Source organism: Ambystoma mexicanum, chromosome 9 (genome assembly GCF_040938575.1).
Source record: "Ambystoma mexicanum isolate Mex_15411 chromosome 9, UKY_AmexF1_1, whole genome shotgun sequence".
Taxonomy (NCBI): Eukaryota; Metazoa; Chordata; class Amphibia; order Caudata; family Ambystomatidae; genus Ambystoma; species Ambystoma mexicanum.
The window spans coordinates 353,136,564-353,162,345 of NC_090931.1; the positions used below are offsets into that span (position 1 = coordinate 353,136,564).

Below are 25,782 nucleotides of genomic sequence, written 5' to 3' on the forward strand. Positions count from 1 at the left end.
GGATGACAGATCCCAGGGGACTAGCAGGTGAGATGCCTTCAGGTTTCTCACATTGCCGACTGAAAAAACCAAAAAGTCCCAAGTACTACTTTCCTCACCAACCAATAACTCACTTTACACTCGCCTTCAGTAATCTTTTACCATGCAGTACTGCACCGTCCTTCCTGTGCTTGGTCTTTTGGTCCTCCTTGACCTCACCTGAACAACCCACATCTTCTGTTTTCAGTGCCCCTTTTATCATCTCACTTCTCCCTCCATTGGTTCTCTCTCATAGCTTGTTCCCTGTGACAATTGCTAGTTTTATTCTCCCCCGTGGCCAAATTACAGGTACAAAGACGCATATAAGGTGCTTTAGGCTCTGCCCCCTTTTCGCATGCAGGTCCGCCAGCAATTAAGAATGTCGTGCCGTTCAGAATACTGTCAATGTTCTGGTTTGCATTCAAGTTGAAAGAAGCATCTGTAGCATTGCTTGAATCTGCGGACCACTCTGCGGTCTCGCCAAAGGTATGAGCGCTGTTGCTGTTTCTCTCACGCAGCATGTCAGAATTTCTGACTCAACGTGTTGATCGCTTTGTGGTCTGGTTGTGTGTAATATAGCTGTCCAAGTCCAGGCCGCAGAGGGCACTGAGATTGCCAGTTTTTAGCTCAGCCTTTAGTTCTCCCGCTGTGTCTCCTGGTCAGGCTGCTCGCAGTTCCTGATGCTGATGCCTACGGATGCTGGGTGCTGAAGTTCTACCGGAGAAGAGAGAATCTGACCAGCGTTGTGCAGTACCGGCATGGGGCATGAAAAGGTGGTACTCATTTCAAACATGTGGGCACTTGTTGAAGGGACCCTTCCAACTCCCACATCTGCCTCTGAGGCAGACCTAGCTCTGGTGAAACCCCTGGTATGCCTCCCACCCCAGGCTGAGAGGGGTCCCAATCCCTTGTTTACAGGGTCTGGTCCCTGACCCTTTCAAAGGCCCTAGTCATTAAACTCCACTTTAGCCCCTGTTATTTGTTAGCCATTACTTTCCAGTTGCTGAGGTGGAATTTGCATGGGGAATTCTGACAAAGCTACTAACGTTTTCAATCACATTACATACTAACACCTGGGTATCCGAGTTAGACTAGGACTTAACTCTGAGTATACAAGAACAATCTCACTCTATAAAGGGAATAAACAATGGTACTTACTTGCCACAAATTATGTTTAAATTAGGTTGTCATCTTGTGGTTCTCCTAGTATTTGCAGACAATCTTGTGTTCTTTGTTCCCTTCAGTGTCCTTAGAGATGACATCAGCATAAGCACAGGCAAAACCACGTCTGCCGCATGCCGTACGGCTTGCATGAATGAAGACAACAAGTCCAATCAACCTTTCACAGAATCACGTACAGTGACGCTAATAAGTGCCTTTCTCTTGGTGCTCCTCAACGCTGCAAGTTGACTGCTACTGCATGGTTGGCTTTTTTTGTCCTGGTGCGCATTGTTGTCCCTGCGCCCCGCTGTCCGTCTCCTGAATTGACTGGCCTCACCTCTTCTACCATGTACACCCATTCCCAAAACCACTATCCTTTATTCATTGCTGATTTCTGGATAACCGCTACTATGGAATTTACCTGTTTTTGAACCTGCGTCTGCGTGCAGTCAGATTCCTACATTTATATATATAGAACACTGTACAACCACGGTATTGCCAAAACTAAGCTCTGCATGAGGATATTTCCCTCGCCTGACGTTGAATCATGCGAAATCATGTCAATTAAAATACCCACAGCCTACTCCCAAACGCTGAACATCCACCTTTATGTATAGACCCCCAGGTCCTATTAAGATCTTCATAGAAGACCTATCCACAATTCTTTCAGAAAACCTAAAAGATACGTCCCAAACACTACTGCTTGGTGACTTCAATATAGGTTTCAATGACACCAATGACCTACAAGCCACCGCAGCAACCAACATTCTGACAGAACTAGGCTTCACCCAAAGAGTGAATGAGCCAACTCACAACAAACGGAGAATTTTAGATTGGGTCGCCGATCATGACTGCAATATCTCTACCCCTACTATTACACCCTAAATGTGGACAGACCACTACCTGATATCCTTTACATTAGCTACCAAAACTCCCACCTCACAGCAACATGAGATTGACCCCTGTTCCTCCAAACTATCAAGGACCACATCGACTCCCTGGCTCCTGCCCTGGCTGACTTTTGCAACCACTCCTTCGCCTCTGGAGTCTTCCCATCCCCCCTTAAGCACTCCCTTGTGCACCCTCTTCTTAAGAAACCCTCTTCTGACCCCTCCTACCCGGCTAACTATCGCCCAATCTCCATCACTCCCTTCCCGGGCAAGCTCCTGGAGAAACTGGCCATATCCCAGCTTAACCTCCATGCTGAATCTATTGGCAGTCTTCATGACCATCAATCTGGCTTCAGAGCTGCCAGAAGCACGGAAACTGCTCTCCTGAACATCCGTGAGGACCTACTCTTGAACCTTGACTCCAACACTCCGTGTGTTCTCATTCTGCTCGATCTCTCTTCTGCCTTTGACACTGTCAACCATGCCATCCTGCTCAACCGTCTCCATGATAACCTGGGTATCGCTATTCAGGCTCTGGCGTGGCTGACCTCTTTCCTCTCCAATCGACCCTCCCAGGTCCAACTGGGGTCCTTCCTCTCTGACATCTTTTTCTCCACCTGTGGTGTCTCCCAGGGATCAAATCTCTCCCCCTGGCTGTTCAACCAGTATCTGGCACTCCTTGCCCACCGCATCGCCGCTCCCTGCCCCAACTTTCAGTGATATGCGGACGATACCCAGCTCATTTTCAGGCTACCCTCGGCCTCCTCCTCTCCTCTCATCTCTGACTGTCTGTCTGCTATCCAGGAATGGTGTGCCGTCAATGACCTCTGCCTTAACGCCAGTAAGACTGAGATTCTACTCATCGGCACACCCACTCCCTCCTTCCCTGCAGCTCTCTGGCCGGCCTCTCTTGGCCCTCTTCCTGCTCCTACCTGCAAGGCAAAAACCTCGGGGTTATCTTTGACTCCACACTCTCCTTCTCTCCTCATATATCTGACGTCTCTAAGAAGTCACACTACCAGCTGCACCTCCTCAGAGGTATTCTTCCCTTCCTCTCCTTCCCCCAGAAGCTCACTGTCTCACGAGCCCTGGTTCTCTCAAAGCTGGACTACTGTAACAGCCTCTATCTTAATCTGCCTGCCTCCACTCTCCGCCCTCTGCAACTCATCCAGAACAGAACTGCAAGACTTGTCCTTGGCCTCAAGCCCAGGGACCGTATCTCTCCAGGACTGAAGTCTCTACACTGGCTCCCAGTGGCTGCGAGGATAAAGTTCAAAACCCTCTGCATTGTCCACAAGGCCTTCTGGGGCCTGGGGCCTAAATACCTTCAACTCTCTCTTCCTAAATATCTTCCTTCCTAAGCCCTTCGCTCATCCGTCTCCAACTCCCTCAGGGTCAGCCGCTTCTCGAAGCAACGAGCTGGGGGTAGATCTCTCTCTGTGGCAGGGGCTTCACTCTGGAACAGCCTTCCTGCCTCCCTGAAACTTGAGGAGAACCATCTCCGGTTCCGGAAGCACCTGAAAACCTTCCTCTTAGCTTCTGCTTTCTCTCTCCCTCTCCCCTGCTAATTCTTCGCTGAATCTGCACCGAATCTGCAACTGGGCCACTCTCACCGACCTCGGTCCTGGGCCCAGCCACTCTCCACTTGCACTGCCTCCCTGGCAACCCCTGCACTGCGGGACTGTCTCTGTATCCCTACAGACCCCGTTCCCAGCACTTGTCTGCACTTACCTTGCACTTGCCACTAGCTGGCCCTTTATTTATTTTATTCTACTTACCTCGTACTGCACTTCCCCTCTCCTCTTCCCCATGCACTTTCTCCCTTCCCCCTACCCCTGCACTTGCGCGATCTGAATGACACCTGGCCTAGTAGGATCATTGTCTGTCTTCCCCTTGTTCCCCCCTCCCTGCCTCGTCGCGCCTTGAAACACTTGTGTATAGGCGCGTTAGAAATGCCATATCATATATCATCATAACAAATTGCCCCACCTATACTCACCAGAAACAAAAAAAAACATGACAGTAGACAAACTACTCCCCGGTATCTTACCTATCTTCAACATCCTAGCCTCCTAGTTGAAGAATACAACAAAGTCGTGAATAAAACACTTGGTAGCATTGCCCCACTAAAACTTAGAAATAGTAAACCTAAAAGCCATCTGAACAATTGGTTCACCCCCCACCTAAAAAACTTCAGACTAGAAAAAAGAAAATGTGAAAATACTTGGAAACTTCACCCTACTCCAGAAAACAAATTGAAATTGATCAACACCTCATTTCAATATAAGAAAGAGATCCTCTCGGCCAAACAAGAGACTTACAACAATAGAATCACACAAGCGAACTCTAGCATGAAAGAGCTGTTCCCATACTAAAAACTTGAAAACCCCACAATAGCTCAAGATGACTGTGTAAAAGATGAAACATGGTGTTCTAATATCCAGCATGCGCTAACAAAGTCCTAAACCTCCAAAAGAAGATAGAATTAAAGAAAGAGTTACTAACCACCACTACACTTCCCAACACTACAGCACCTACTAAAACTAAACGCTTTACTCAATTTCACTTTTCTAAAGTCTCCACGATAGAGGTTGAGTAGAGGTTGAGAAAGTCATTCTTGGACTCAAACCTTCTAAATGTAAAGGTGATCTATGCCCAGCACAACTGATCAAAGACGCTGCCAGAGATCTAGCACCATTTATCACTAGGCTGATCAATGCTTCCTTCACTACCGGCACCATTCCTAGTAATCTTAAGGAATCCTGGGTACTCACACTCCTTAAGAAGCAAAGACCCGGCTATACCTACTAATTATTGACCGATTACAACCGTACCTTTTTTGCTGAAGATTCTAGACAAGGTGGCATATAGCCAAATCCAGAATTTCCTAGAACTTAACCAACTATTAGGCTCTCGTCAATCCGGCTTCCGTCCCTTACATGGCACCGAAATCACTCTCATTGATCTTAAAACCCAAATAGATAGATTAAGAGACTTCTCCTACTAGACTTATCGGCAGCATTCAACCTAGTGGATCACATAGTCTTATGTAGCCACTTGGATTCAGCTGCCCACTTCTCCAATGAGGCAATAGCATGGATACAATAATTCCTTAGTGACCGTACTATGAGGGTCTTATCACCATCTGCAGCCGCGGACCCCATCCCTATCACTTGCGAAGTGCCCCAGGGCTCCTGTGTTTCACCAACACTATATAATATCTTCACTAAGCCTCTGTTTGATGACTTGGACCATCTGGGTATCATCTACACTAATTATGCAGACGATACCCAGATCCTCCTTCCACTCACTGGGGACTGTAGCAAGGACCTAGCAATGGTGAACAGAATCTATAGCATCGTTCAGGCATGGATGGCCACCCATGGCCTCTGCCTGAACGATGACAAAACAGAGCTTCTCATCCTGGGTACTACACCCCTTCTTAACAGACTGGGCGCAACCTACTCATCCTTCATTATTGATGAGAACCTTATTCAAGTCACCAAGGAAGTAAAAACGTTATGTCTCTACTTGGACTCCACTCTATCATTTACCAAACAGCTTAACACCCTAGCCTCCTCTACAGCATATACATGCAAACTAATTCGAGCGGGCAAACAATTCCTATCCCCTAACAGTTCCATGACATTAGCCAGAGCTCTGATCATATCCAAACTAGATTACTGTAATGCCCTTTACATTGGAGCGACCAAATCTACTATCAACAAAATACAGATACTCCAAAATAATGCTCTTGGAGCCGCACTGAACATCTCTAAGGGAGAACATATCTCTGAGACAAGAAGGAAGCATAAATGGCTGTCCACTTATGAGAAAATCAGACTTAAGACTGCTTCCCTCACCTACAAATGTCTAAACAACAAAGCCCCACAATATCTAGCAGATAGATTCTCTAGAACAGCATCCACCAGACTGACGAGACTAGCAAACACCAATCGCCTCCAGGTACCCCGATTCAAACTCTCCACTATTGGAGGCTCCAGCTTCCCAGTCAAAGCAGCCCAACTGTGGAACGAGCTACCCACCACATTGAGAATGGAACAGTCCTTCACCAAATTTAGGCAAAACCTGATCAGATGGCTAATAGAGATGGATGACAAATGAATGCACAAACCTGATCCTGCTTGTATATAAATACTGATCCTGTATGTAATTGTTATTACCATATTTTTAATTGTTAGATTGTTGGATTGTTAATCACATGTCTCTGTTGATACCTTGTAACCTTTGCTCTAAGCTGTAAGACTTCTTACTTTCTTGCGCCCTGTTACCCTCGGGTCTGGCGCGCACAATAAATACTGAACAAACAAACAAACCGTGTATACTATTGCTGTTCTTGGTTATTCCCTATAGGATCCCGAGTGCTGTTGTTTCTAGAGGGTTGTCACATCCCACTGAGTATCAACTCCCCTCTGAGGTTTTGTGCTACAACTCAGGGGGGTGTTTGTGCGATCTGAGGGTCATGCCTAAACACCGGACCTGGGAAAGAGGTTTGGAAGGCAGATATTTCCAGCTGTGTAAATTGGGCAGAGAAAGATTGGAATCAATTTCCTCCATATTTTATTTGCATTTTCCTGTTTAAAAGTGCTTGCATTTCACCTAATGAAAACCTTTTTAAGAATCAAACTATCCAACCAGCTGGGAAGCACTTGTATACAAAAGACGGTCCATTAACCTTGCTCTGTTTCAATATGGTGAAAAATTAAGCAATTGAGTAATTTGCCTTAGGGAAACTAGGAGTGACTTGCATGGGAAGCAGCACCTCCTCTCTAATTAGTATTCCAACATGTATTGTTTGTCAAACATAATGGGTTACTTTTTTAAGATTTGATTGTCTTAATTTGAAATACCTCTCTGCACTTGATTTAATCCATCAATTTTACGACTATCACTTTGTTAATGTTATGTTTATACTACGCCCATCACCATTGTAGTGGTGTTATGGTGCATGGTGTTGTCCGAAAGGTGGCATATTGTGAACCTGCCAGGGTGTCCCCAGGCCTCTGTCTTCAGAACAGAACCAGAGGGTTGGGGAACAGGTGATAGGAAAGAGAAATTCAACAATAGAGTGACCAAAATCGGAGGGGAAAACAACCTGGTTGAGTTGGATATGTTTGTCAAAGTGGAGATGTGCGTCTCTTAAATGTAATTTAGTTTTGTTAAGCATGAATGAAGGACTCGGGGAAAGTACATCTCGGTTTAGAACATTTATTTTTTATGATGGCAATAGCTAGACACGAGGAAGCATGGTACTAGATGTAGTTACTTGCTTGGTGAGTGGTTGCGTGATGACTTGAAAGGTGCTGAAGAAGCCCCTATGAGTATGGAGTTTTTGACCAGATTAGTTTTTAGGAAACAATCCCTGTATCAAGGCAGTGCATTTGGCTTTGCCAATCCAGAAGTGTCTAGAGGTATGGTTAGGTATAGGGTAAGTGGTAGGGGAGGGGAAGAGGAGGGCTGATGGACTTGTCCAATAATATTTTGCTTTGTAAACCTGGAGCTACGTATATTTTGCTGTAACATAATAAAATAACATTCATAACAACAAAGCTTACAAGACCAGCTACTCAAGCTAAGAAGGCAATTAAAATCCTATGCTGAACCCATAAAGCCTCTTGCAGGGTGAACTCCAACACACACTAGCTACCCAATAGCACCATCCTCCAGATCCGGCCAAAAGCCACCGCAAGGCTAACTGCCTTCTCATTAATGCTCATTCCACGTCCAAATGTCAACATCTATTAACTACTCCTTTAGGGCACCACACGCTTACTCTTTGTTCTACCCTATTAATTTAGTCAACCTCACCAGTAAGAGGAGTGGAAGAAACATCCTCATCAATGACATTACCTACTGACAGTGGCATTACCCTCCAACAGCATCTCGATTATGAATCCCGTCTGCATTTTAGTTCATGGTTACCACAAGGATTTTATACTTGACCAAGACTTAGGCTGGGCAAAGTGCTCAAAGACATACATACTGTCTTTGGCCGAGCTGCTGTCAGGATTTTGAGCCTTCCACAGTTTCCTGACCATGACCAAGAAAACTGAGGTCAGATACCCTTCTACTTAATCCCCTAGGCCACGAATGGCCGGTTCTATAGATCTGAAAACTAGAAGGAAGAATGGGCACATTGAAATGTGTGGTAGTTCGACCATGGGCAGAAGAAACCCTGATCCGGGCGCCTGAGTGCTCCTAGGATCTTTGTGGGAAAGGTTATAGTGGTGTGTGAGGCAGGAATCCTGTTTGACGGGGTGCTTTTGGGAGTTAATTTACATAGTCCAGCCTTTGAATAGCCTTCACAACCCGGAGTTACTGTAACTGCTGTTTTGACTTAAAATTCACATGATGCCCTCTCCTAACCAGTGTAGAGTCTGGTTACCAGATTAGATTTCCAGGCCTACCTTCTATTCATGTTTTAATTTTTTTATTTGTTGGTTTAGAAGGGTACTTCCAGCTATCTTATGGCCGCTTCAAGGCACTTTAGCATTAGACATTTAACGTAAAACAACATAATGCTACATCAACATAAAATAACAGGACAAAACATGACCTAACCAGGTAGTATCAAAGGGAACCTGACCTGGTGTAGCATACCATAACACAGTGTAGCATACCAAACCTAAGCAAGCATTGTATTTCAAAGCAGGACAGATCATACACAGTTAAGCATAGTGCAGACAAATGGCATAACAGCCCATCGCTACGCTTCCTAAACAAATGATGCAACACAACTGAAATGGAACCTCAAAGGTAGCATGTGCCGAGAAAGACATTAACAATGTTATTACATGCACACAAACACACACACACACACACACACACACACACGGTCGCCAACACACGCTTCCAGAGTCTCTGGTTCTTTATTTGAAATCTGATGCTGCTCTTCAGTTTGACTGCTTTCAAGGTGTTAATGGAAGGATATTTTGCCAAAGCCCCAGTTCTCATAGAATTGTGATATTTCTTGTTTTCCTAACATGAATCAATAAAATGGTTTTGTGTTTTTGAGGCTGCTTTTGGATCACACTTTTACCTTTACCTTTACCAAGACAGAAGTGAAGTTTGGGGTGATACCAAGGAAGTTGTTGGTAGGTCATAAATTCGTCCTACTGCACTGTAAATGTTCCTTTATGTTTACACAAAGCTAGTGCTGAAGAGGTGAGTCACCTTGGTAATGTGGCAGACGGTCTCTGCCCCAATGGCCAGCCTCTGGATCATCGCAGGCAAATTACATTTCTTTTTGCACATGTTAAAATCCATATGTGCATTGGTGAGACCTTCATATGCAACACTATAAGTTGATCCACAAATACTCAAGATGATGCCATGACGCTCACAAGAATCATCAAGAAATCGAGCTGCTTTGCCCATCATCAGGAGTGATTTTCCAACCTTCACCTGTCGTAGGAATAAAACTGGAACTTTAAATCAAATATATAAAAAACTACTTGCAGATCAAGAGCACTAAGATGCATTGATGTGATTGGAGGCTGGGTTCACCAGCCGTGTTTGGCTCTGTCTGTGGAGACCCAAAGCGTTAACTAGAATATTCCTAAGGATTATTTCTCCGGAATCCTCATGAAGGGGAAGCTCTGCTCGTTCCTGAACAGATGGGTCATGTTTCAGGCTCTTCCCTCTGCTGATTCTCAAATTCTGCAGATTGTGTGCTCTCCTTTAAGATGTGGGAGGTCTTGCTGGGGCCCATATGGTGGTGCTGCTGCTGTCCTCAAGCGCAGCTCCATCCGGGAACTCATCAAGCAAGACTTATGCAGTTGTCCTTTTCTGAGGAAACCTAGTTGGTCCTGTACAGAAGTATTGCTCCCTGACCACTCTATCCACTGACCTGACTTGAATGATCAATATTGGGCTATCTTCCTGATGATTGTTCTGTGGCTGTGTGTGCAGTCCTGATGGCTGGAACTATAACTGTGACCTGCAAAAAACCTGATGTCTCAAGTCACCCTTGCACCCCCGCTCCTTAGACCTTTACTTCAACGGTCGGCACCATTGTCCACATCTTTGGTGTCTGGTCTTCAGCAGCATAGCTAGTTTCCTTTTTCATTGTCTGGTGCTTCACCTGCAAATTTTCCTCGCGGGCATCGTGTATCCAACTCAGGTGGTCATCTTTGCAGCCTTCTTTTAAAGACGTCTTGCTTGTTGACTTCTATTCTGTATCTTCTCGTGGGTCTTTTATTTCCATCCAAAGGCTGCTTTTTCTCCATCTCCCCATGATACTTGTTAACTTCTAAACTCCTTAAAATGGAGAAAACTTTGTAACTGTCAAAACTTTACCAAATCGTCTTAAAGTAAAACTGTATTTACATGTGTTTAGATTGTGGCCTAGTGTGTTTTCTAGACACGGGGCCTCATTACAAGTTTGGAGGTAGCCATGGTGCTATTAGCGCCATTGCTGCCTCCAAACTCGGGTCCGGGTTCCTTGAATGGGGATTTACCGGGTCATTCCGACCTTGGAGGACCCGGTAAGTCCCCATTCAAAATACCCATCCCCAGTCCCATTCGAGCCCCCATATGCCTCACTGGGAATGGGGAGGGAGCTAATAACGGGCCTGTTAATAACGGGCCCGTTATTAGCTCCTTCATCCCTTAGCGGCTCCCGCTAAGGGCGGCTAGTAAAACCAGCTGTCCTTAGCGGGGCCCGCTAAGGGACCTCGTAATGCGGCGGTAAGTGGTTAACGGCACCGGCATCCTTACCAGTGGCGTTAACCCCTTACCGCCGCACTCGTAATGAGGCCCACACTGTACTATCTTTAATTTCATCCACATTTTTGAGTCCTTGCCTGTTAGTAGAAATTTGTTTTTAAGCATAATTTCATATAAAGAATGCTGGGCCTCATTCAGCATTTGGCGCTAAATTACAGCCAAAACCAGATACTGTGTACTTACCACAGAATTCCGAGTGGTGACATAGGGGTGTTGGATCCTATTTTTGGAGTCTGCAGGACTCCATACCGTTTTTTGAAGATTTACCTCCAGTAGTAATTCCATCTGAGTAAATCTGTGGATTTATTGTTTATGTTCAAAGTTGAGGATTTACCTCCATCATCATGCAAGATGTAAATCTTCCACTTCAAGGCCAAACTCGTAGTTTACCTTTGAGGTAAAAACAGCAGTAATTCTCTTACTGCTGAAAACAGTGGTGGTATTGTAATTAACACCACATTTTCACTGCACTGCCAAACTTTTAATGAGACCCTCTGTGGATAGTCCTTCAAGTATTTGTATATAAGCATTAACTTAATACCGCCCCTCTCCCGTTGTGGAAGGATGCTACCTTAACCTGTTTATGTAGGTATTGCTGTCCAAGTCAAAGCTCTATCTTCTGACAAATCGCAAGGTCTGTAATCCTGCATGTGTGAAGTACCATTATCTCTCTGTATTATGTGGTCCGTTTTCTTTATATTGATACCCCTGATATGGGGCTTTGCAGCATGAGATTTAGCATAGGCAAGTGGCTGGAGCCTTGAGCTCTGAAAGGGACCGATTTCCACAACCACCACATTGCAAGCTTTATTCCCCCTTAAAAATAGAACTGGCGTTCTCTGGAGGGGGTCTGTCTGTAGACTTAGTTTAAGTTTAGGCATATTACCCGGTGTCTAAAACATCCGTTTTTACAAATGGGATTCAAAGAGGTTAGTTAGACTGTCCCCTTGCATTTTATGATTGCATCCGTTCAAACCCCATTGGTTACTCTGCTTGATATGGCATCCGAAAAAGTTCACACCAGCGGGATGAGAAACCCATTCTAGCACTGCCCATATTTAGTTTGGCTTAGTAGCTTGGGAGCACCTGCATGGTCATTGGCTCTTTTACTATCCCTCCATGGGAATTGGCTGAGCTGCCTTTTCACCCTTTGAGTAGATTTGTTCTGGAGACAGACATATTGATTGCCGTATCTTGACTGTGATTGTGCCAACATGTATTTTCTCCCTCCGTCCCACAAATTGCTGTTACTTTCAATTTCCCCTCCACCTTCTAGGCGCTTAGTTTTGGTTTTGTTTCCTTTCTCCTTTCATTTTTTCTAAGTCCAATAGTTCGATTTTTTTTAAATATCGTTGTGATCAGTCTAACCAAAGCCAAGTTGGTGGTTGTTTTTTCTCCTTCAGTAAAAACGTCCCATCATGCTGCAGTTTCTCTATTCGTGGTGTATTTCCCCACTCGTTCAAAACAATGGTTCTGTTCATCAGTTAGATACTTACACTCAAGTATTAAGTGTTTCAATGATTATATTGCTTCTTGGTTTGGGCACAGTCTACACTACATTTATTGGTTCCAAATGTCTTCGATCTTCTGTAGTTCAATTCATTTGTGGAGAGAATGATCCATCGAAACCTCATAAGTTGCGATCTCTCATAACCAGTTTGGAAATATTCTCAGATAGGCAGAAATCTTGTTTAATTTTCTTGGAACTACCCAGAATTCGTTGTAGCTTTTATATTTCATCAAGTCATCCTGGGTCTGGCTCCAATCTTTTGTATAGAGTTTTTTCTTGGTTTTGGAGGGATTATTAAGGAGATCCTCTTTTGTCTCATTCAGATCTTCTAAAATGGCTTCACATAGCATTTCCAATTTTGAAGCTGATGTTCATGGATGTCACTCAGTGCCTTATTGAGGACTTTAAACCCTCCTGTTAATGGTAGGTCATAATATTTTCTGTACAGTGATGATCTTCCAACTCACTACAGCTTTTAAGGAAGTCAATGCAAGCTCTCTCCTTATTGCCTGAATTGGGAGGGAAGATAGAAGTTGTAAGACTAACCGCCTAAGCAAACCTTCTAAATTTGACCAAATACTTTCAGGAAGGGCAAAAGCTGTTTCTGCTCCATAGGCCAGTATTGGTATTGCTTTCGATCTATGGAAGGATATCAAGGGCAGTAGAGAGAATCTGCAGTATCTTTGTGGTAGGATCTTCATCTGTGCAGCCAGATTCAGTGTTTTCTTTTTCATTAGGTCTACCCTAGGTGTCTGTCTTTTGCTGTTATTAATGCAAGCTCCAAGATAAATGATAGTTTACTTCCAGAATTTTTATCCCTTTCAGGAACCAGTTAAACTTGTTCTTTTTATTTTTTTGGGATTTAGACGAGCAAAGTTTACGCGACTTGTCTGGATTTACTGAAAGGTCATTCAAGTCGACATATACCTGCAAGGCTTCTAACTGACGTTGCAGACCCACTGGCGTCTGGTCCATAAGGATGATGTCATCTGCGTACAAAAGCCTTCCAATATGTGTACTGGCCAGTTTCGGTGGAAATGTACATAATAGTTCAAATGCCTCGTCAATGTCAGAAACATACACGTTATATAGTTCTGGAGCTAGAGGACACCCCTCTTTCAGACCCATGCTTGTCCTGATCTGGCTGGTTGTTAGACCTGTTATATCGAGTCTAACTTGGAGGGTCGTGTTGGTGTGTAGATCTTTGATTCCCTCTAGAATCGTTCTTAGACATTGCCATTTATATAACTTGTCCGAATGTTTTCCACGGCTGACCGTGTCCAATGCCTTTGATAGGTCCAAAAAAGCAACATACCTTCTTGTCTCCATAGAAACCCTGGTTCTGGCCTTCAGCAGGTTGATTAAAAATATGTTGAGTGAGGTCCATCTTCTCTTTACAAACCCCGACTGCCAGGGATCTCTTCTTCCCACCACCTCCCTCCATATGGACAATGCTTTCAGGAGGATAATCGTGTATATCTTGCCCAACACGCCAAGAAGGGATATAGGCCGATAGTTGTTAGGTTCGGTCCTTAGCCCCTTCTTGAAGATGGGCACGATCATCGCGTCTCTCCAGGAAGTTGGTACCTTCCCTACTGCTGTTATGTGATTAATTGGGTGGTGTAGGAATATCGCCCATTCTCGTGAATTTTCTTTCAATGTAATATTTGTCAAGCCATCGGGTCCCGTGGCTCTGGAGTTCTTGAGGTTCTTAATTATTGCTTCAGTGGAGACGACGGCTGTATCTAATTGTGCATCCATTGCCTCGATGCCTACAGTTGAAGATTTCTTCAGGGGCATTCTTAATTGTAGTTGAGTGTAAAATTCAAGCCACGTGTCTGCTGAAATAGGGTTGGCCATCAATGCATCCTGTGGGGCGTCTATTTCATTAATAATTGCCCACATTTCCGCTATGTTCTTATTTTTAATTTTTCCCAGCATGTTTATTGAGTCTTGTTTTATCATATTTTTTTGTGTCTCAGTAGCCAATTATATTTTAGTTTTAGTTTGTGTATTTCTGTCCGATTTTCTTGGTTCGTGTACTTTTTTAATCTGATGTTTTTGTTGAGATCTCTTCTTCTGTCTACTATTTGTTTGTTGTAGACGTGTCTCTTTGAACTACTTGGCTTATTGCCACCTATTTTCTGTGTTTTGAAATCTTTCAATAGTGGGAAGTAGTCAATGGTATCCTTGTTTGTTTGATTTTGCCTCTGTACAATAACATTTTTTTATTTGGCATTCAACATAGGCAGACTTGCTGGTTTTATTCTTGTAGTCCTACCTAGATTTACTACCAATGATATCTGATTTGCGTAAAAAAATTCTGTTACTAATACTTTTGCAAGTCAATTGTAAGATATTATGATCGATTGCAGTTGATTTGATCACCTCAACGCCAACAACATTGCCCTTCCTCTAAGGCATGGACTCTGCAATGCAGGAAATTCACCCACATCAGCATCAAGCCCATCAGCACCCCCTCACTGTCCACAACATAGAAGTTGATGCTCGCCAGCGTCCGCTCAGCTCTCACCCATGCAGCAGACATCGCTGACCTCATTACTACATACGATCCTGATGCTATCTTCATCACCAAGACCTGGCTGGCACCCACCTTCACCCACATTTTAGACATCCTTTTCCCTGATGGCAGAAGTATCCAAACAGAGACAGGCCGAACAAGGCAGACAACATTGGCTCCCCCGAAGTCCTCTCTTGCCACTTCCCTCTCTGTCTGATGCACAGTTACCTCCCATCTCATCTACAGACCACACAAACCCAACACCACCTTCATCAGAGACTTCACCAACCTGGTCACCACAATGTCCCTCAGAGATGCCAACATCTTCCTAGGCGATTTCAACCTCCCGGGCAACAAGGCCACCAAGCCAATGAAGTAAGCTCTCCTCTGCCTTCTCGACACCCTTATCATCACAGCACATGAAAGACCCAACGCACAAGAAAGGTAATATCTTGGACCTAATCATCAACGCCCTGCCTTCCCTCCACTAGAGCTCTCCTCTCCAGCTTGTCTGGTCTGACCACCTGGCTGTGCCTTTCAACATCCTGCACGCCACCATAGTCAAGCACTCCCAGCAGAAACCCATCAGACAAACATTCAGGTCCTTCAAGAACTTACCAGTGGAATCCCTCGGAAGACGTTGCCAACCCCCACCTCACATGGACCGAACACCTCCAAACGGACTTTTGAAATACTCAATGCCACGCTCTCAGCCTTCATCGACTGACACACGCCTGTGAAACAACGCACCTGCAAACAGAAACCATCGGCACCCTGGTACACACAAGAACTCAACCTGACTAAAGAGTCATCAGGAAACGAGGGACAATCTGGTGTCGCTCCAGCACCGCATCTGACCTGGTGCTCCTCAAGGAACCCTGAGCAACCCCCAACAACTAATCCACACTAATCGGCCAAGGCCTCCTACTACCAGAACACCATAGCAGAAGCCAACAACAAAAGCAGAGCCCTCTTCAAAGCTGTCAAGCACTGCGTCAACCTGCTACCCGACCCTGCCATACCAAACTCCATTGAAAAATCCACCTCCATCAACACCTTCTTCATCAACAAAATTAGCAAGATTCGCCAGCAAATTGACACCAGCTCTGCATCCACAGACCAACCTTGCGTCTCTCCTCGCAAAATCCCCACACCCTGGATAACATTCAATACACTCTCCACACGTGGTAGAAACCCTGGCTGCCCTCAAAGCCACATCGTATACAGACACCCCCCCCCCCAGCATCCATCCTCAAGAAAGACCCTTCCCACAGAAGCTCTCCTTCCTTAACTGGAGATCACCAACAGCTCCCTAACTCAAGGCACCTTCCAATCGACCCTAAAGACAAGACAAATCCTCCCTCTACTAAAGAAACCCACTCTGGATCCCGACTACCTAGGTAACTATCGTCTATCAGAGGTGAGTTTCCTCTATCAGGGCAATAGAGCATGTTTTATCTGCAAGTCTCTTCAGGATCAATGTGCGCTCGTTGGGGGAGTTCAGTCCCTGCTCATTCATAGTGAGGAGCCTGATACTAGATGGGAGAAGTCTGTTACTCGATCAGAATCAAATTATATTTGGATCATGCTGCATTACAAAGCACTGTACACACTTAATCTTAAATATCATCATAGTCCATCCGCATCCAATTTTCCCAAAATCTTTAAAGAACATACCTCCCATCTATCAACCTGTAAAAGACAAAGAACCAAAAAGACAGGACAACATAGAGCTTTTTCCTTCATAGCTCATGGCAAATTCCGGCAGCCCCCGGACCCGCAATATATGTTCCCAGTATAGCATTCAAATAAACAGTATAATGCTATGGACTTTAGCGATTCAGGAATACCGGTCTCCAATGAGTAGGATCGAACTTCAGTCAAGGAGCCATCCAACTAGAACAGGACAAGGAAATAAGTACCAGGTCACGATAGAGGAGCCAGAAAAAATTGCCTCACTTGTTGCTCGAGGGTCCCCCAGGTTTGACAGATTCCCCAGTCACACAGGACTTCCCAGAGTTTATCGTGGGCTACACTGTCAAAGGCAGTGGAAAGGTCCATAAAACCCAAATAGATAGTTCCCTTCTGGCCTTGGATGTACTTATTCAAAATCGAACTCCGGTTCAGTATCTGGTCGACCATGCAAAATCCCTCATGAAAAACCATATTGGTACACACAGAGGATCTGATTTTCATAGACCCAGTACGTGATCCTGCCATACAGCACTCTCCTGAACCATTTGGCAGAGGTATAGAGTAAGCAGATTGGACGATAATATGCCGGGTCACTTTGATTGCCTTTTTTAAACACTGGCATGATAATCGCCTCCCTCAACGAAGGTGGAACGGCCTTCAAGTGCAGGATCGTATTAAAAATTAGGATGTGTACCGGAACCCAGACCCCAATCTTGTCCTTAAAGAACTTGATTGGAATTTAGTCTGGTCCGGCCGATTTCCCATTGGCCATCCCCGCGAGAGCTTTGACAACTTCGTTCATCAATATCGCTGGGCTAGAAGCAGTTGCATGCATGGTATTACAACTAAGAGTATTCCGGGTAGCTAAATCTATATTACTGTTATCGTTCCTTTCACTAGGGCTATCATATAGGAATTAAAAATGTTTAATCCACTTGCCTTCCTCTACTGAACCTATATGATTTGCTGGGGGATTGCCATACAGCTCTCCAGTATTCCCTTAAATTGCCTGACGCAGCAGCCCTCTCTAGTTTTATCCAGACTTGCCTAGCAAGTTCCTTCTTGCCATTTTCTATGGACATCTTGTAAGATGCCCTCGCTTGGGCTACCACCTCTTGATCTCCAGGGTGCTGCCTAAGTGCAGACAGAAGGGTGTGCTTTGCTAACTTGCATTGGGGGCTGAACCACTGTGATTTACCTGACCTTGCTTGCAAGAAGGTTGGGATCTTCCTAAATCCCTGGCTGATTAATGCCATTATGTCTGTCCAAGCATGCCATTTAACCTGGTCAGTCACGGGGCATAGACAAGTCTCCAGATTATGCATAATAGTACGCATTAGCTGGGGGACCAACTGGCGGGGGTCCACCTGGCTCCAACATAGCTTTTTATACATGGGTAGATTGACATCATTGCTCTTCAAACTAGACACACGAGCCCCACGCCATAGCGTCCGGATTAATGGGTCGTGATCGCTTTCTACCCGACGACCACCTCAAAATCTTTGATCCAAGACCATCTTTTGAGAACCAATATACCTCGCTTTAGCAAAAGTATACTTCCCTTGAATGTCAGATGGGAATCTACCCGTTCAGTTGCCTAAACCCTGTCTCAATAAGGGCGTCCATGAGTTTTTTGCCCCAGCAGTCCGTCTTCGGATCTGTTATTAAAGGCGGACGGATACCAAATGCTATATCTGCTATTGCTATGCGTTAACCATGCCAATGCACTCGCTTAATTTTAAATTAAAATCACCACCCAATAAAAATGCAGGTCCCGGTGCGGAACCTACACAATTTCTGGTGGCATATAATTCTTCCAGTAGGCTCAATGAGGACTGATGGGAAACCTCACCTGTAAGAGTGTCTTCTCCTTCCTGAGACAGGTCGTAATTGGGCAGAGGGCTCTGCACTTTAGTGTCGAGATCTTCGTACGCCTGAAGTTCAGCTCTATGAAAGTATAAATCAGGTGAGCCATGTGCAGCTTCCATTATCCTCTGCTTGAATGAATAGAAGCAGACCCAGGTGAGGACATCAAGTTGACCCTCCTCCAGAGAGCCTGCGCAGACGGTGAGTGAGTTGGAGTTCAATTGCAATATCATCAAGAAGGTTGAGACTTTTTTTTATCCCCCACCGAACAGGGAATGCCCTTCAGTCTGATATTCTTGCGCCTCAAGCAGTTTTCAATTAATTCTTGCTCATGCTCCAAGGCTTCACATCTGTTCTCTATGTCCAAGAGGAATTGGGACACCTCAGAAGATTCAAGAGACTGCTCACGGATCGAGTTTTCGACCTCTTTGATCGGCTTTGTCAGCGCACTTTTCGAGTGTAGCAGTATTTAACGTGAGTTCTCACATGCTGCTGTGCATTTCCTTTTTCATTTCCCCAAGGAGATTGTATAGATCCAATTTAATGGCTGTTTGGGTCAAGTCGTTCCCTTTTTCAGCAGAAATATGTATTGTCACCACCACAATGTCTGCTTTTTTGGACTTAACCTGCACATGAAGCATGGTGGCAATATCACTGCTTCTGGGCTTTTTAGGTTGCTTGGCCATCACTGTCCCCAGCAGCCACAGGGGCGGGAGACGCTGTCCAGCAGCTAGATGTTTGTGACTCTGTGTGCAGGTGAGAGGTCAGCACCTTGTGAAGTGCAATGGGAGAGAGTATTGGGTCAGGCTCCAACGGTAGCAAAATAGATGGACAGCGGCCCGGTACCTTAATATGTAGATATGACCTGTATTCAAATTAAGCATCAGGTGGTTCCTTTCCTGCTGCAACAAACATCCCGCAGCAATTAGACCAGTGCGAGGGGGGGGTGGCTCCATGAGTCAGCACACCACCGGCCCACTAGATGTTATAGATCACAGGACTCTGCCTCGCGGTTCCCGGCCACACACAATCCACTGCGGAGTGAGGCCAAATCCGCAATGCAGACTCCCACTTCCAAAGCTCCTCACCTCTAAGGTAGCAAGTGCTTATGGCGAACCTCCATCCTAAGGAGCTCGTCACAGCCGGCCCAGGCTCCTTCAATTAGTCACTGGCTTGTTGATGGCGTTAGTTCCCTGGACTTGGATTGAAATAGCCTCCTCTTGGCACCCCCACACACCCCCTCACACCCTTCCCGCATCCCCAGCTCCATAGAGGTCGTAAGGTGCTGCAGGGCTGCATTAAATACACATCAGGTCCAGCGCTGCACGGAGGCACTTAGGAAGCCCCAGGGCATTCTCTCCCGTGCCCACCCCCCAACCCCCCCCCCCCCAAGGTGGTCCTCCCACAAGAAATGTCTCTTTCTAACTCCAACTAACTGACCTGTATGGCTTGGTCAACAGCAGTTCTTCTTTAGCTCTTACATTCCTTCTCTGTACAACACATACAACACAGCTCACACTCTGGAATGCCATCCTAATACTCTTGTGCCTCTTGATTGGGGCAGCGGGTGGGGGGCGCTCTGGCCTTAATGATCCCAATGAATGCTTTTGTTGGAGTCTGTTTCCCCCATTAGCTAGTTGCTACATATTGAATGTTACTTAATGTTGCCAACTCTTTCCCATGTGTCTGTTTGTTGTGGATACTAATTGAAATCGTCCTGTGCCCTGCGATCAGAGCTTACAAAAGCTCTGGTACCATGTTGGAATCAAGCATCAGTATAATGATGACCATCTGATCCTGAGTTCTAATCTCCCCGTGGCCAAGTTACTTAATTTCTATGCTTTTATCATCCTTTTGCTGTTTGTGTATGCATAATCCATGTGTTTCCTTTTGTTGCCCTAGGGTTTTCATTCAGCTCCTGTCTGCATTCACTGCTGGGGCATGTGCACCCAACATGATCCCCAAGTCACCAAGTCCTGCTCCGTGCATGGGACTGCGACAGGGCTCAAACTGTTTTTCAAATCCCCAGCTCATTTCACCTGTATATTAAATGTATCCTAGGGCTTACCTAGTTAGCTTCCTCACCAGCAGAATATTACTGACACTCCTTTTCTGACTCTCCTCCTGCTTTAATTTGAGGCACATATACCCAGTGAGGGGATGAGGGGTTCTTCCCGATTTAGACAGCCGCTGCCTTCTTGGGGCATCCAAAGGAGGACTAGAGCTCTGGGGATCCTCCGTATTCCACTTCTATTGAGTCACATTAGGGCGAATCCCTAAATGTTCTGGGGAAATTATATAGAAATAATAAGGAAATAATTTGTAGATCACATGCCAAGGATAGCACAGCATAAAGTGGTGCCCTCCAGTGTTCCCTGCACCTCAGACTGGTGCATTCTTCAACATTAAATTATAACCTAAGCTTACAAGCTAATAGCTATATAGTGCAAACCTAGCATGGGAACACTGCACAGCTCATAGAGGGATTCCTTCGGTCCTCAAGTAAACATTAGTAATAATAATTGAAGGTACAATGTATGGATGATGGTGTTCACAAGATGACTGACTGTTACATCAAGGTGTTGTAGGAAGATCCACATCTTCGGTCCTTTCCTAAACTCAAGGAACAGCAGTCCGAATTGCTGCCGGGATTGGGCTCCAGAGGACGGGAGGTTAGCATGAGCTGGACTGTTTCCTACTTTTCTCCTTGCAAGCTATCTAGTGATGGTCTTACTGTGAGATGACGATGTGCCACTCTGTTTTAAGTTTGTCCATCAGGTAGGCTGCATCCCGGTGGTGGTTGCCTTGTCGGTGAGACACATGGTTTTGAACCTAGCTGGCATGGAGGGCCATTGTCATTTGCACAAGGTGGATAATGTCATCAAATTTCCTAAAGCCACTGATGAGGCGAGCCGCAGTGTAGTGGGCCTGTTAGGGGGAGGGGAGCCGGTGAACAGCCCGGAGCCCTGTGAGTTGGGTGTTAAACCCGTCAGAATTGCACGATCACTAGGGCCTGTAACCACCATTCTTAAGTCCTAGGGCTGGAGGAAGGGCTTATTCTTGCAGAGTAGACCTCTGATGCAAAGCAGTTTGAGCCTTTTTTGTAATGTGTTGTTGGAAGTTTAGATTGTGATCTGCAATGAAACCTTGAGCTTTTGCTGAGAGGGTGAGGTGATGATGAAAACCTCCAAGTGGATATTATCTAGCCCCCTTATAGTGGGTTCCTTTTTGGATGAGCGGCTCAGTGGTAGGATTTTATTCTTGGTTTGGTTAAGCCTTAAATATGCTTTTGTCATCCATGTTTGAATGGTTGCAAAGCGTGAGCGATATCTTTTGGGAACTTGATCTTTAGGTACAATTGTTTATCATCTGCATACTGGTGTATTACAATATTTGGGTCGTCTAGGAATGAGCCCAGCATTTCCATATAGAGGTTCAAGAATAGCGGGGAGAGAATGGAGCACTTGGAGACTCCACAGGTGTGGGAAGATGTTCGGACCTGATTGGGTCCATGTAGACAGCCTGGTGTCTGCCATTTAAGTTGGATGTGGACGATTTCAGGATGGTGCCAGAGAAGCACATCTTGTCCAAATATTTTCTTTAACCAAAGGAACACAATAGGTTTCCCCTCCAAAGAGTACGCCCCATTCTGACTTCTATGCTGTTGCTCCTTCTAATCACCATCTTCTGTCTGGCCTCTCTGTGGCAATTTTTCAAAGCACACATTATGTTATACTCTGAGGCCTCGTCACAGCCTCTTGTTTTTCATTACATGTCTTAGTTTTTTTAGTTTCCTCCACAGCCTCTGGTCTACTTAGCTGCACTGCGTATTTCTCCCCCTCACACACAGCCTTTTTCACACAGACTTTCTATATTATGTCCCTCTAGCCAGGGGTGGTTCTTCATAACCAGCTTATGGAAGCGCCCAGTCTTGTGGCCGTCCTTCTTTAATTCTCATTTGTAGACCCTTGATCTGGATTCCACCCTCGCACCAGTAGACCCGATAGTGTGGTCTGTCCTGCATCTGCTGCATGGTGGGTGTAAGGCTTACCACCTCATTTCAGGTAGCAGTCTACCAGTTTATCCAGGGAAAATGGAGTAGCATGTCTCATGTCTCCTTTGTCCTAGTGTTAATCCTTTTGGGCTTTTCCCAGCCTCCTTTACACACCTAGGCCGGTGGCTGTCTTGTAAGTATGCTCAGGACTGATCTTTCAATCTGTGGCCTGTTCTGGGGCTTTCGATAGGCTTTCATTCCAGTGGAGCTTTAATTGTGATATTCTCTCATTATTGTTAAGCTTATGGTATTGGGCAGGATTTGAATTGCCAGTGTTAATTTTAATTGCTGTCGCCATGCTGTAAAATGTGCTTGGCCATCAACACCACCTTGGAACTACCTGTCGGTGAGTCTGTGGCTCAGTGGCTGTCACTGTTCCTTGAGCAAGCGGTTGTGGCTAACCGCTCAGATCGACATTCCCAAAATGTACCTTCGCATTGGAGATGCCGGTATGAGAATTTCCCTGAAAGTTCATGGTTTACTTCTCGTCTGCGGTTTGAATTCATTGACCGTTTGTGGCTTAATTCGCCTCTGTTATCTGTTTCTGCCAAACCATGGTTTACTGGGAGTTGTAATCTTTTTTTCTTTTGAGATGATGCATCCCTGCAGGGTACATCTGAATACTGCATCTTGGTGGGGAGGGCGAGCACCGGAAATCCTGCTCATCCACCCACTGGGAGGCCCATCGGGTAGCTTCCCAACCAACCCAGTCCCTTGTGGCTCAGCACCTCATAGTAAAGGATGAGTAGTTCCTTTAGCTCGCCACACATCCTTAATTGATGGCTTCCTCTAGACGCCCTAGGTTTCTGTAGCCCCCCAGTGGCTACTGTGTAGGTGATTTTGTCACAATGGTTGTAGGGATGATTTTCTGAAACTTTCCATTGATGGGTTCAGAGAAGCCAATGTGGAGTGCTTGTGCAGGGATTTTCACCAAGTTGATCCGAACTCACTGCTAAACCTGGCAAAGCAGTTGGGATTCACTCTTGGAAGGGAGGAGCCAGATAACAAACACCAAGAAAAATGTCATGCAGGCCATATGTACAGAAAAATATATTTTTTAGTCTAAAACTGCAGCAACGTTAAATGTACGTAATGTAAGTAAGTAACAAGGATAGATCTAAAAAACAGCAATGGTGCCCAAAAGGGCTCCCACTCACACTTTAAACAGAAGTACCCAGTATTAAGATAATAGTAAACATTGTGTCACGGTTTAAAGTGGGAGGAAAAGAGTGTTAAAAATGGGTGTTCAACTCGAGTCCTTTAACAAATGTCACACAAGAAGTCATCAGTAAATACCTGTTTTTATTATTTCAAGGGAGTTTTCAGCCCACAGTTTTTAATGTGACACAACCATAGTTAAAGTTGTGGTTAGTGTCGAGACTGGGAAGTAGTACTCGCAGGGCATGAAACTAAAGACCAAGGCATCCGCCCTGATGGAAAGTCTGGAAGACCCCATGCATGATCCTCACAGCCAGGGTCCTTAGCTAAGTGTGAGTGTAGAGATGACTGTGTTTAAGGCACACAATGCCTATAGAAGAACATCGATATGAAGGGTGCATCAAAATGTATAGAAAACAGTCCACCGGATCCCAACATCGGTAGACCAGAGACTGAATACAGATCGAAGGACCCAGAGAAGGCCCATGAGACAATGGCGAAGCAAAAGTTTCAGAGTGTCTGGATTGGGTACCACCCGTGCTGTTGTGCATTTGAAAATTCATGTTACCGGATCAAAACCAGGCTAGCACCTCCGTGGCAGAGGACACGGCAAAGGACAACCCCTTTCAGGCAAATCACAATGGTGAAGAGCTAAGCATTTGTAACAGTACCATACAATGTCCGAAATTCCATGCAGGAGGAGACAAAGGTCTCTACACCAGGGTATGCCCCTTTACTTTACCACATACACTTACTTTGTCATACATTCACTACGCCAGACATTTACCTTGTCTGTGTCTTCACATTGTGAAGATGGTACTGGATACCATTAGGGATATCGTAAGGTTAGGTTTGGGCTCTAAGGGTAGCGGGGGGGATATGGGAGTGAAAAAGAAGGTGGGTACAGGGGGTCTCCCCGTGCAATGACAAAGTAAATGTCTGGCAAAGTAAATGTGACAAAGTAAGTGCTGTTGTAGGGAATACTGTCAAAGTAAATGCATACATTCTGCACCAGCTCGGTTCAACACCATGAGCAGGAGCAGTGCCACACAGCAGAATGTCCCTCTGAGTCAGCATGATGATTTAGCAGCACTGAACACAAGCACAACAGGGCCCCATCTCAGGAAGAATAGCACCTGGTTCCAGGAGATTCAGTAGAACACTGCGAGCTGTGAAGGACAGTGATTGGGTTGTGCCCGACATTTCAAATGAGGGAATCTTCTTGAGCAAGCGTCCCCTGGTCGACAAGAGGCAGAACTTCACCTTGCATGCAGCAACAACGCTTCCAAAGAAAGTCCCAGGCACCCCTTTTGGTCCTCTCTGCTTCCTTGGATTTCAGGTCCAGTTGTCTTCTGAATTACTTCTGTGGATCCACACCAGATATATATAACTGCAGGACTGGAAGTTAAACCAGCCCACCCGTCACCAGTATTTCAGCTATCAAAGTTTTGGTGGCCATCCAATCCTTGCCTACCGAGCCTAAACCGGTACCCTTTCAGTCAGCCAGCATTTGTGGGCTCTGGACAGCTAACTCCACCACTAACCTCACCTAAAGATTTCTCTTGAAGTGATGTTGATCATCGCTAGCCCACTTCTTTCAGGGGCTCAAACCTATTACTTGTTGGGCTGATTCATTGAAGTTGCATGTTCGGTACAAGAGAAACAACATTTTAAGGGTCTCTATCCCAGGTGTGAAAGATCAGAAATGTGTCCATGTGTGCCTGATTTTCCTCCATTGATTTTGCTTTACATGGTGTACTTTTTCTTTCCACGCAGGGCCATCTGAGTGAAGGTTATGGGCAGCTGTGCAGCATCTATCTGAAACTCCTGAGAACAAAAATGGAATTCCATACCAAAGTAAGACCTTCCCAGAATACATATTCCCAATTCAGCTTTCCCAATTCCTTGTTTGACCTTCTGACTCTTTACATGCTTTCTGGCATCCATAGTCCCTCTCTTAATATCGTTCCTGCCTTTTTAATCTCTTCCACTCTTCTAGTTTCATTACAAACTACCAGAATTCTGACACTCTTTCCTGATCTTTTTCCGGCTTTCCCGATCCTTGCTCTTTCTTATTCCTTTGTAGTTGCCTAGTCCCTGTCCCCATCTCAATTGCCTGGCTTCTGCTTGATTATCTCTTCCTTCCCTTAGCCTCTCCCTT

General features: G+C 45.3%; 1 protein-coding gene across 3 annotated transcripts in view; it reads left to right on the forward strand.

Moving 5' to 3' along the window:
- HIP1 (huntingtin interacting protein 1) overlaps nt 1-25,782 on the forward strand; it is a 1,552,273-nt gene that overhangs the window by 357,757 nt on the left and 1,168,734 nt on the right. For all 3 annotated transcript variants that reach the window (XM_069614772.1, XM_069614774.1, XM_069614773.1), the window contains exon 5: nt 25,398-25,478. In XM_069614772.1, the coding sequence (XP_069470873.1) occupies nt 25,398-25,478 (81 nt within the window). The remainder of the gene's footprint in view (nt 1-25,397; nt 25,479-25,782) is intronic.